This window comes from Podarcis pityusensis, assembly GCF_964106645.2.
Source record: "Podarcis pityusensis genome assembly, chromosome: Z".
Taxonomy (NCBI): Eukaryota; Metazoa; Chordata; class Lepidosauria; order Squamata; family Lacertidae; genus Podarcis; species Podarcis pityusensis.
Window position 1 is genome coordinate 47,524,068 of NC_138044.1, and position 12,689 is coordinate 47,536,756.

Below are 12,689 nucleotides of genomic sequence, written 5' to 3' on the forward strand. Positions count from 1 at the left end.
CAACCCAGAAGACCACGGCTTAATGTTGCCCTTGTAGAACTCAGCATGGAGGATGGGGGACAAACTAGTATCAGTTGCCTTTGCCTGTTGCTCCTGCTGGTCTCTCTGCCTTGTGCTGACTGTGCTGCCTGAGAAGACCCAAGTGCAAATAAACAATAAATCCTCAGACTCAATCATCACACAAATGACACGTTTGACATGTAAGAGAGTAATGACTCCTTTCCAAAGCTTTACCCAAAAATACTTAGAAAAGCTGGTGACTGATAGAGGACACAGACATATTGGCTTCACAGTGGTTTAATATGAACAAGTCTTGGACATTACATAAAACAGTAAACTGAAGACATAGTTTGCTGAATTACAAGCCCCACATCAGTATGGATATGTATGTGTGTGTGTCTATAAATATAGACACACACACAAAAACACACACATACAGCAGCAAGAGTCTCCTCTGATCTCCAGACTTGTGCACCAAATGAAGGAAGGAATTTGAAGAACTCATAGCTAATGCAGATCCACGAGGCAGCAGCAGGCCGCTTCCAACAGGAATGTTAGCACCTCTCCAGCAGCAGATGAGAGTGGTCCGTGTAGAGACAGTTTCTGCATAGCTATTGCTTAGGGAGCCCAGAGAAGAGAGTTTTCTGCTATCCAGTTACCCCATAGGTGGGTGGTGTATATCCACAACCTCTTGCCTGAAACATGCAGAATTGTATATACCAGTTCTTTCTCCCCTCCAAGACACACTTGTACTGCTCACTCCAAATAGTGCAAACTTCAGAACAGGGAACTTTGTGATTACAGTCACTTTATTACTTAGGTTGATACGACTCTCTTCCTGCCCCCACCTCTTGCAGGTCAGAGTTTTGGAGGGATCACAAAGTTTCTTGTTCAGGTCAAACAAAGAGGCTGTACAGATACCATGGTCATCTGCAAGACCTCCCAACAGATTAAATATTAAACAAACAGTAGGGAACTTTGCACCATAACCCCAAATGGACAGACAAGAGGCCAGATGAAGCTATCCACTGAACACAGAAGCGGCATGCGAAACATCCCTTAGTTTAGGTTCCACTTGCTCCATCTTTTAACTTGCCAAGGTGCAATCCTCAGAGAAAACACTGCTCTACAGGTTTCACCATCAAAAGCCAGCCACCAAACCTTTCCTGCTCAGTCCTCAACATGAACCCTGCTTCTGAGACGCCACTGTTTGCTTTGCCCATGCATTTACAAGAAGCCATTCTGCTACCAGAAGTTGTGGCTCCCAAAGGGTGCCTTGTTCTTTGGGTTGCAAGTCTGCCTCTAACTCTACAAAGCCCAAAGGTTATTGGGGTAGGATTAGTAGCTAAAACCTCAAGGCATACTGAAGGGGTCACTTGAAGTCCCTCAGAAGGCCTTACTGCTCAATAAAGGGAGCTTCCAAACTGCTTTTGGTCTACAGTACCCTCCTAGCAAGTTAAGGGAAAAACATTTTTTGCTTCCCACTTTTAATCATTCTGGGGTGATGGGCACAGATGCTAACAAAAAAACCCTGAAACATCTCTGCAGTAGCCAAGAAAAGGAGCCTCAGTACCATGACTTCCCTAGGAAACCTGTGGCAAGGAGCACACTTACACATGCTGGATAATCCTCCATATTCTTACACAAAGGAAGAAAAGCAGCTCTGATGTACTCTGCAATACCTTACACTAGTCTCCAGTTCATTTTCAGCAAGCTTTACCTATCCACCAATAGGCACAAGCTCTTCCCAGGTTCTCACCTTTTTATGCAGAGACCAAAGACCAACAGAACCCAACGCTGCTGCCTAACAAGGGGTGGGATGGGGTGGGATGGCGTGGTGGGCACACTAGACAAGTGAGGAGGTTTAAAGAGAAAAAAGCTGGTTCGGAAGAGGGGCAGTGTAAAAATAAATGTCATTTTTGCACGGGGAGAGAAAATGGAGAATGCCAGACTCCTCTACTGACGGACTTTCCCTGGGATGTAATTTCTATCGATAGTCTCCTCCTGCAGGAACATGTGTAAGCAGCGCTCGTTCTGTGCCAGCGGGTGTCCAGCAATTCTGCCAAGAACAAGAAGAAGTGTTAGATTAGCAATCAGCTACCCAATTCTGTACAAGGCAAGGCAAGATCATGTTGTGCAACAGCAGCACACACAAGCACCCAGGACACTTGCAGCATTGTCCATCTATTTTGGCTGGCCTCTGTTATTTTCATTTGCCACCAATCCCATCTCTCCAGTCTTTGGAGGCACTCAGCACCCCCAGCATGCATCCTCTCCAGGAAACAGGCCCAGGAGGGCTTTTCATCTATGAATTTGTGCAGGGATGTAGAAGGTTGTGCTTCTAAAGTTCAGCATCCAGGGACAACTGCCAGATTCTGTGTATGAAGTGTAGTTTCCTTGACAACTGGATTGTAGACCCTTCAGTTTTGTCTGTGCTACAAACATTTCGGTTTTGTATCAGAATAGCTATCATGTCTCTCTTTCCCCACAAGCAGATTTTCAGAACTGTAGTCTGATAAGTTTGTGTGATAGGGCTCATCCTAGTAGTTTACCAGGCAGAAATGGCCCAGCTGCTGAATCATGACTGTATGTGGTTTAGGAAGTGGGCATGGCTCCCTACTTCCTCCCTGAAAGAAGCAGCTGGAGAGTGGTGGAGCCTTATTACAAGGGGTTGGGATAAAGTCAGATAATGGGAAGATATAAGTTGATAGTCTCTGGCTAGTAACTGTTTCTGTCATGACTATAAATTAAAAAAATAATAATTTAACAATAAACCAGCTTTCTCATTTTAGCATTTCTAGCAGACTTGAGGCAGCATAACAGCAGGCTCTTCACCACTTAAGGCAGCTTTTGCCAACCCAGTGCCCTCCAGATGTTCTGGACAAAAACTTGCATCAGCCCTGGCCATCACAGCCACACTCCCAGCAGGCCCAGCATCCTACAGCCCTGCTGGCTGGGACAGATGGTAATTGTAGTATAAAACATCTGAAGAGCATTAGGTTGCTGCAGAGTATCATAAAAGCACTCTTTAGAGAACTACAGTTCTTAGGATTCCACATGAAGAGAAGACCAATGGTATGCTTAAGATGATGCCTAGAGTTAGTGGCAACCACGATATGCAATCTAGTTACTACACTGTGCAATGACACACCCTCCTCTCCCAGAGTCTTTCACTTCCCCAAGTATTGAAGACCCAGGTGTCACTCTTACTTGTTTATGAACTGTTCTAAGCCCTGTCTTCTTTCTTCTATGAAGGACTCCTCAAAGATGCCCTCATCTCCTCGGAAAGGAAGCTGGCGCTTCAAGGCTTTGCCAGGCAGTGGAGGCACTACAATCTAGAAACATTGAGAGCATGACTTAAGAGGGGAGCAGAACCACTCTCCTTCTGCTGCTTGATCTGTTAGGGTCACCACTAGATCCAACAGGGAAGAGTAGGAGAGCTCTCTGCCACAGGAATGAAGAAGAAAGTTATCTATTGATCTATTTATTATGCATACAGAGTGGATGTTCATTTCCTGTACCCACCTTACTGTCACGCTCTAGCTCATTTTTCAGCCATTCAAAGTCACTATACCGTCGCCTCACACAGGACTCTTTCAGTTTGAAGATCGGCAGATTTGTCTGAAAGGAGGCAAGAGAAAGTTCTAATTGACAACTGATTTATTATTATTGATTTATGAATCATTCCCCGTTAGGCATACCAAAGCAATTTGCAATATAACAAAAACTTATGCAAAACACAAAACAATGTGCAATTGTTTTAACTAACAGTTTAATGTAACAACTGCAGATACATAAAATCAATTCAAATCAAATACAATGGTACCTCGGGTTAAGTACTTAATTCGTTCTGGAGGTCTGTACTTAACCTGAAACTGTTCTTAACCTGAAGCACCACTTAAGCTAATGGGGCCTCCTGCTGCTGCTGCGCCGGAACACAATTTCTGTTCTTATCCTGAAGCAAAGTTCTTAACCTGAAGCACTATTTCTGGGTTAGCGGAGTGTGTAACCTGAAGCGTATGTAACCAGAGGTACCACTGTACAGGTATCAACTGAGATAGACATTATAATACTAATTTATAATAATTTATTTATACCCAGCCCATCTGGCTGGGTTTCCCCAGCCAGTCTGGGCGGCTCCCAATCGAATATTAAAAACACAATACAGCATTAACAGGTATCTTTTAAAAGTAGGATAGTTGCTTATTTCCTTGATGGGAGGGCGTTCCACAGGGCAGGCGTCACTACTGAGAAGGCCCTCTGCCTGGTTCCCTGTAACCTTATTTCTCTAGTGAGGGAACCACCAGAAGGCCCTTAGCGCTGGATCTCAGTGTCTGGGCTGAATGATCAGGGTGGAGACGCTCCTTCAGGTATACAGGACCGAGGCCGTTTAGCACCAACACTTTGAATTATGCTCGGAAACGTACCGGGAACCAATGCAGGTCTCTCAGTACTGGTGTTATATGGTCCCGGCGGCCACTCCCAGTCATCAGTCTAGCTCCCGCATTCTGGATTAATTGCAGTTTCCGAGTCACCTTCAAAGGTAGCCCCACATAGAGCGCATTGCAGCAGTCCAAGCGGGAGAGAACTAGAGCATGCACCACTCTGGCGAGACAGTCTGTGGGCAGGTAGGGTCTCAGTCTGTGTACCAGATGGAGCTGGTAGACCTGGACACAGAATTGACCTGTGCCTCCATGGGCAGCTGTGAGTCCAGAATGACTCCCAGGCTGCGCACCTGGTCCTTCAGGGGCACAGTTACCCCATTCAGGAACAGGGAGTCCCCCACACCTGCCTGCCCCCTATCCCCCCAAAACAGTACTTCTGTCTTGACAGGATTCAACCTCAATCTGTTAGCTGCCATTCATCCTCCAACTGCCTCCAGGCACTCACACAGGACCTTCACCGCCTTCACTGGTTCTGATTTAAAAGAGAGGTAGAGCTGGGTATCATCTGCATACTGATGAACACCCAGCCCAAACCCCCTGATAATCCTTCCCAGCGGCTTCAAATAGATATTAAAAATCATGGAGGAGAGGACGGAACCCTGAGGCACAAGTGAGAGCCCAGGGGTCTGAACACTCATCCCCCAACACCACTTTCTGGATATGGCCCAGGAGAAAGGAACAGAACCACTGTATAACAGTGCCCCCAGCTCCCAGCCCCTCCTGATGGTCCAGAAGGATGTCATGGTCGATGGTATCAAAGACCGCTGAGAGATCCAGCAGAACTAGGAAACAGCTCTCACCTTTGTTCCTAGCCCGCCAGAGATCATTGATCAGCACGACCAAGACAGTTTCAGTCCCATGGTGAGGCTTGAATCCCGATTGGAAGGGATCCACATGGTCTTCATCCTCCAGGCATGCTTGGAGTTGTTCAGCAACCACCCGCTCAACCACCTTGCCCGAGAATGGAAGATTTGAGACTGGGCGATAGTTGACCATGTTGGCTGGGTCTAAAGGTGTTTTTTAAAGAAGCAGTTTAATGACCGCCTCTTTCAGGGGGCCAGGGAAGGCTCCCTTGCAGAGGGAAGCATTCACCACCCTGCAGAGCCCATCGCCCAGCCCTTCCCAGCTCGCTTTTATTAGCCAGAATGGGCAAAGATCAAGGAGACAGGTGGTTGGTTTCACTCGTCCAAGCAGCCTGTCCACATCCTCGGAGGTAACAGATTGGAATTGATCCCATATAACATGACTAGACAGGACTCCAGCACTCTTCCACCCTGGCCCTGCTCCCACGGTGAAGTCTACCTCCTTCCGAATCTGAGTGACTTTATCTGCAAAAACTTTGCAAAAGTATTGCAGGAGATCTTGGGGTCCCTACCAGGCCCCGGTGACGAAGGTGGTTCCGATAGATTGCTAAGCACCTGAAATAGTCTCCTGTTGCTGTTTTCTGCAGATGCAATAGAGGCGGTGAAGAAGGTCATCTTCGCCGTCGCCATCGCCACTTGGTAGGCTCAACGTTGAGCTCTAACCCCAAGCTACTTAGAAGGCTTGCTGCAAGAGGAATACTTCCAGCAGGTGAAAAGCAACAGAAAACACCAGTCCAACATGCAACTAGAGGGAGTTTTAAAAGGGTAGGTACTACCACAGCTTAGACCCAATTCCAACATTGTGTGGAATAGACCTCCTGATAGAACTGTATCTGCAGGATGCTCTCTCACATGGGACAGTGATTGGTTGGGTATGTATGTTGGGATGATACAATCTTTTAGTAATCTTGATCCCAAACTGTAGAACTTTCTATACCATAACTAGCATCACGAACCTAGCCCAACTGGCAGTCTAACTGCAATTATTTCAGCAACAGCACAATAAAATGGCAATATTTCGGCCCACTGAGCGTCAAGCCACTGCATTCTGCACAAGCTACAGCTTTCAGTTCAGCCTAAAGGGCAGCGCCACGTAGAGCACATTGCAGTAATATACTCAGTAGCAGTTCAAAAGCACAAAGTGCAAGTAGATAAATAGGTACCGTTCCGACGGGAAGGTAAACGGCATTTCTGTGCGTTGCTCTGGTTTGCCAGAAGCGGCTTAGTCATGCTGGCCACATAACCTGGAAGCTGTACACCGGCTCCCTCGGCCAATAAAGCGAGATGAGCGCCGCAACCCCAGAGTCGTCCGTGACTAGACCTAATGGTCAGGGGTCCCTTTACCTTTACTCTTCAGAAGCAACTGCTTCAGCTAGGTAGCAGGCACAATTATAGTGCAGTGGCACAATTGCTTTAATGGCAAGGCCCAGGACAACCACTTCTAGATACTCACCCCTTCTAGCTATTCTACAATACAGCAAAATCCTGCCCCTTGCAGACTCAAAAATCCTTTCCACTAGTCAAGAGGGTGTTTCAAGAGCTCCTTTCTAGGGAAGGAACTTAAAATGCAATTAATTGCTTGAGAAGGACATGTAGGTCACAAATACCCATTCTGCAGAATTGTCATCTGTTCCATACCAGTAACTAAAATTACTTTTGTTATGCTGAGTTGACTGGTCCCCCCTATTCCAATCCAACTAGTATTTTAGATTGTAAGATCCTAAGGGCAGCAACAAATGCTTTGCTAATCTCACTGTAAAGGGATGAAGAACCTGTGGCCCTCCCAGGTGTTTATTGGACCCCATTATCCCTGACCATGGCCATGCTGGCTGGGATTGATAGAAGTTGGAGTGCAGCAACATATGGGGGTCCATAGGTTCCACACCATGATGTAGGCTACTGTATTGTTGTTGGCCTCTGTCTGTCTCGAGAGACAATAGAAGAATGCATCATCGGGAGTAAATCACAGGGAGAGTTACAGCGCCTGCTGTGGCTGCAGAGAATGATAAGGGAGAGACATGTTTTGTTGCAGCTGGGGCAGATGAGGGCATGTGGTTTCACTCTTACAGATGCACCCTTGTGTTTCTTTTCTCTGCATATGTAATGTTATAGTTGCAATCCATTACATCAGTGGCTCCCAACTGGTGGTCTGTGTGATCCACCCAGGGGTTACGTAGCACCATTCACATATTAAAAACTACCATAGAGGTATCAAAATTTACAAAGGCAGGAGGTCAATGGCTTGCCTTTTGAGCCCCTGCTTTACATGATTACCAGGGAGCAAGTTTCCCTGAACTCAGTGTGGCTTCTCAGCACATATCTAGGAATGCACATAAAATAAAGGCATAGGGAGGCGAAAGGAGGGGAAAACATTAACCCCCCACACTGCTCAGTCTCTGCTTAAGTTGATTCTTCTCCAAGGCTGCCCCACACAGCCACAATCGGGATCCATGGTGACATCAGGCAGGTGTGCACCAAGGATGCACCAGATACTACCCCAAATCAAAAAAGAAACCAACCCTGTGCTAAAGGCTTAGCTGAGAGATCAGCAACCTTATCAAAGGATGGGCCAGTCAGAGGATGGGCCAGAGCATGTGTGCATGCGCACTCTTCCGGGTCATAGGAGCGTCCGTGCGCACACACTATTTTTCCAACGCTCCTCTGATCCAGAAGTGTGCTGGAAATAGTGTGTGTGCACGTGCACAGGCACTTCATCTTGCACGCATGTGCACACACTATTTTCGGCACACATCTGGGTCGGAGGAGCGCCTGTGCACATGAGCACAGGTGCCATCAACCCGGAAGTCGATCCCCACGGTGCGCCGGTAAGAGCGGGGGGTGCCAGGGGTCGCCATGTGCCAGTTAGACAAGACTTGTGGGCTGCTACCGGCCCATGGGCCTTAGGTTGCCGACCCCTGGCTTAGCAGATTCACGCTGACTTACAAGCCCATTCACTACTTGCAATATTCTGTGAGGCGGGATCAGCTTGAGCAAGCAGATCTATCCTCAAGCCCATGTGTGCTTTGTAGCAGAGTGGGCAGCCTCTCCCAACCCAGGGCCCCCTCTTTATCCACAGAACGATCTAACCACTATGCCACACCACCCCTTTATACTGCACCTACCCCATGGCCTCCATGTAACGATAACATTCCTGCCTATCCTGCTTACAGGAACAGGGTAAATACAAATGATTTTTTAAAATGAATTAAAATGAGGGTCGGAATCCCCCCCCCCTCAAATAAGGCAGGTGTTGGGCGTGGCACGAGGGCGCCCTATTCCGTTCCCCCCATTGACACCCCGCCCACTAGAAGACCCCCCCGCGGCCCCGCCCCCTCCTCCCTCACCCCGCCCTCGCCCCCTCCCTTACGCACCCTCATGCGGAGCTCGTAGCTGGTGTATCTGGCCCGCCCGACGCCCACGGTCTGCGGGTTGAAGATGTCGATCTCCAGGAAGTTGCTGGGCGGCCCGTAGGCGTCCGTCAGGTCCTGCGGCTTCGAGTTGAGGCGCCGCGTGTCGGCCACGGCCGCCTCGGACATAGCGGAGAGGGAAGGAGGGGAGATTCTGGTGGTCAGAGCCGCCTCAGCGGAACGCACCCTGCCGCCGCTGCCGCCAGCTTCTCCTCAGCCGCGGCGCCGCAATACCATGGCGCCGCCCCGGAACCTGCGTGGGGAGGCGCCGCGCCGTGCCCGCCCTGCATAACTCCGGTGGGGATTCATGTTCCGGGGCCCGCCTCCTCCCTCTGACAAGCCGCGCCAGCCCCGCAACGCGCATAAGCAATAACGGGCACATTGGTTAAGCGGCGGAGTTTATGAGTTATCTTCGGCGCGTGGCTGCGCGCCACCGAGCCCTGGAACCTGTATGGCGCAGCAGTGGTCAGTTTATGGTGCGGGGCCGCCGCTAGGTGTCCTACTCCGAGCTCTGCGCCGTGAAGTGCCTTGCATAACTGGCAGAATCATCCATGGCGCGGGGAGGCTCCTGGGCGCTGCATCCCTGCGCATGCGGCGCTGGCGCTGCTGGTGGAACCGGTGGGGAGCGTTTTGTTGTTAGCCCCCGGTTCGATCACTGTTATTATTATTATGCATTTTAACTTGCTTTAACGCCCCCAAACCCGCTAAGGATGAACTCAAAGTGCCTCGCAGTCCGAAATCCATAACAGAAACAAACGTTAGAAAACGCTGCGCGACTGCAAATGTATCAGCAGCACATATATGAATAAAACAAAACAGGTTTCAGTGGCAGCAGGTCTTTCTTATGTTTTTATCACCGCTCTTCATTTGATTTACAGTATTTATTGCAGATGGTGACAGAAGTCACAAAATTAAAAGACGCCTGCTTCTTGGGAGAAAAGCGATGACAAATCAGGACAACATCTTAAAAAGCAGAGACATCACCTTGCCAACAAAGGTCCGTATAGTTAAAGCTATGCTTTTCCCAGTAGTGATGTATGGAAGTGAGAGCTGGACCATAAAGGAGGCTGATCGCCGAAGAATGGATGCTTTTGAATTATGGTGCTGGAGGAGACTCTTGAGAGTCCCATGGACTGCAAGAAGATCAAACGTATCCATTCTTAAGGAAATCAGCCCTGAGTGCTCACTGGAAGGACAGATCGTGAAGCTGAGGCTCCAATACTTTGGCCACCTCATGAGAAGAGAAGACTCCCTGGAAAAGACCCTGATGTTGGGAAAGATGGAGAGCACAAGGAGAAGGGGACGACAGAGGACGAAATGGTTGGACAGTGTTCTCGAAGCTACCAGCATGAATCTGACCAAACTGCGGGAGGCCTGGCGTGCTCTGGTTCATGGGGTCAGATACAACTAAACGACTAAACAACAAGAAAAAATTATTTGTGATACATCGTTATCCAAATATTTTTTCAATAAAAACAGCATATCACAGTGCAAGAAGCATTCAGTAGCTGTAGCTTGGTATAGCATGTGCTTTGTGCAGAAGGTCCCAGGTTCAGTCCTCCACATCTTCAGGGAAGGTAGCTTATGTCCCCTGACTGTAACACTGGAAAGTTTGCACTAGTCAGTATATAGACAATGTTGAGCCAGATGGGCCTGTGGGCTGACTCTGTATGCGGCAGTTTCTTATGTTATTAGCTGAGTGGTGAAGTGCTTGTTTCACATGCGGAAGGCCCCAGAGTCAATGCCCAAAATCTCCAGTTAGGGTTGGGAATGTCCCCAGCCAGATACCCTGGAGAGATGTGTAGACAGTACCCAGTAAACAAGGTTGGGCTATTTTCATAAGGGATGCATAATGGGCTTTTCCTGTATTTGTATGAGAATATCATTTGTATTAGAAGGTCATGATCCCACACACCATCCAAAAATTGTAAGATTGCAGGATCCCCAAAGGGGTGCTCTGCGGTGACCTGGCTTCAGGCACCAGGCCCATTGGTAGACCAATTCTGTGTTACAAAGATGTCTGCAAACAAGACATGAAGGCTGGCAACATCAACTCTGCTATGTGGGAATCGCTTGCAGATGACCACAGTGCTTGGAGACAGGCTATGTAACCATAGCAGTGACCAAAGAATGAATGACTTCTGGGAGAAGCACAGAGAGGAGAAACACCATGATGCATCTGCAGTAACACAATTGGATCCCTTCATCTGCCCCAGCTGCAACAAAACATGTCTCTCCCATGCCAGTCTCTACAACCACAGCAGGCGCTGCAACCTTCCAACAATTTGACTTCAGCCCCAAAAGCACACTCCTCCATTTTCTCCCGAGGCAGATGGATGCTCACAATTAGAATGAAATAATTACACTGGCTAGTGTGCACACTAGATTTCAAACTTTCTATAGTTTTGGCTTTCTGTGGTGTTCTATATAATTTGCAAGTGACACATAACAACTGGGGAGTGGAGGTGAAAGAGCTTTAATGTTAAAAGTACGAAATTTGCAGCCAGAAGATGTGGCTCCACAGATGAGAAGTTGCCAGTGGAAAGGCCTTCTCCTTTGTCACCATCTTCTGAGCCTCCCTTGAAGGAGGGACCTGGAGAAGGGCTTAGATGAAGATCTAAGTGGCTAGAGACTTTCATTTTGGGAGAGACATTCCAGGAGATATTGGGGTCCTGAGCCACAAAGATCTGTGCAAACACAAAATGGACACAGCTTAGCTATCGAAGGGGTGTTGTGCAGTATACTTCTGATTACCAGTTGCTGGGAATCACAAACAGGGAGAATGCTCTTGTGCTCAAGTCCCCTTTGAGTAATTTCTGGGGCAGCTCCCCACATGAACCCACCTGGACCCTACTTTCATCATCAGAGGCCTTTTTCCTTGTACCCCCCGAGGGAAAGGTGGTGTGTGCTAACACAAGAAAGGTATTTTCAGCAGGTGACTCAGCAGTCTTTAGGACATTCTGAATCCTAGAACACTCTAGGAATTGTATCACAGTGAGGGGGAAAGGGGCCTCCTAACAACTTTAATCACTCTTAAGGAAACTACCCTTCCCAGGATCTTTTGGGGGAAGGCATGACTGTTTAAAGTCCAGGCACTGAGGTCCAGCTCCGAGAGCCTTCTGGCAGGTCCCTCACTGGGAGAAGTGAAGTTACAGGGAACCAGCAGAGGGCATTCTTGGTAGTGGTGCCTGCCCTGCAGAATGCCCTCCCATTAGTTGTCAAGGAGATAACCATATGTCTTCTTGAAGACATATGAAAGCAGCCCTGCATACAGAAGTTTTTGATGTTTTATTGTGTTTTTGTATTTTGCTGGAAGCCACCCACAGTGGCTCAGGGAACCTAGTCAGATGGGTGGGATATAAATAATAACATTATTATTAAACTGGTATGATGCTGGTTTAAAATGTACACTTCAGGTGCCCCTTCCCCTCTTCAGCAAGTTTCATGGCTGAAGATCTGACCTTTGCTCACCTTGCACCGCAGGCAGCATCTGTCCTGAGTTCATCCAACCGAGGAATCTCATCCTCTTCAGAGACAAGCTGAATCTTGCAGCATCTTCTCAACTTGAGCGAAGCTTGCCTCCCCGCCCTCGCCCCCCCACAGAAGCAGTTTTATTCACATGTGGAAAACTGCAAATGTATTTTTCAATTTCCAAATGTCTATCTCATATGGAGAGAGAAAAACCACACGCAGAGACTTTGTGTAGAATAGTAATAAGTACACACATACAAGCGAGAGAATTTGTGTAGGTTTAATCGATTAATAAATCAGTTGGCTAGCTGTCGTCTAATCAATCATTGAAGACGCCTTTAATCTGGCTGCATCATCCACGTGCGGGAGGGGGGCGATTAGACAGAACAGCCCCGGCAGAGCTTCGCCGTGGCGGGCAAAGGGGGGGAGTAGCAGCCGCTGGACACACCAGCCAAAGGAGTGGGAGCGCAGCGCCGCCTAGCACGGCGCACTTGTTTTGGATG

The 12,689-nt window shown here is 48.3% G+C and overlaps 1 protein-coding gene across 1 annotated transcript; it reads right to left on the bottom strand.

Annotated features, from left to right (window-relative positions):
* Positions 1 to 281: 281 nt before the first annotated feature.
* SNX12 (sorting nexin 12) lies at positions 282 to 8,967 on the bottom strand. Its single transcript, XM_080990450.1, has 4 exons — positions 8,680 to 8,967; positions 3,526 to 3,621; positions 3,211 to 3,335; positions 282 to 2,059 (listed from the first exon to the last, which is right to left on the bottom strand). The coding sequence occupies exons 1-4, from the start codon at positions 8,842 to 8,844 to the stop codon at positions 1,957 to 1,959; spliced, it is 489 nt and encodes a 162-aa protein (XP_080846576.1). The 5' UTR covers positions 8,845 to 8,967; the 3' UTR covers positions 282 to 1,956.
* Between the last annotated feature and the right edge of the window lie 3,722 nt (positions 8,968 to 12,689).

What these genes read in the sequence shown, in the direction of transcription:
- SNX12 (XM_080990450.1), bottom strand. Translation starts at nt 8,844, where the DNA reads ATGTCCGAGGCGGCCGTGGCCGACACGCGGCGCCTCAACTCGAAGCCG. An exon ending in AGCTAGAGCGTGACAGTAAG is followed by an intron (nt 3,336 to 3,525) that starts GTGGGTACAGGA and finishes CAATGTTTCTAG; the next exon opens with ATTGTAGTGCCTCCACTGCC. An exon ending in TTAGAACAGTTCATAAACAA is followed by an intron (nt 2,060 to 3,210) that starts GTAAGAGTGACA and finishes TGTTCTTGGCAG; the next exon opens with AATTGCTGGACACCCGCTGG.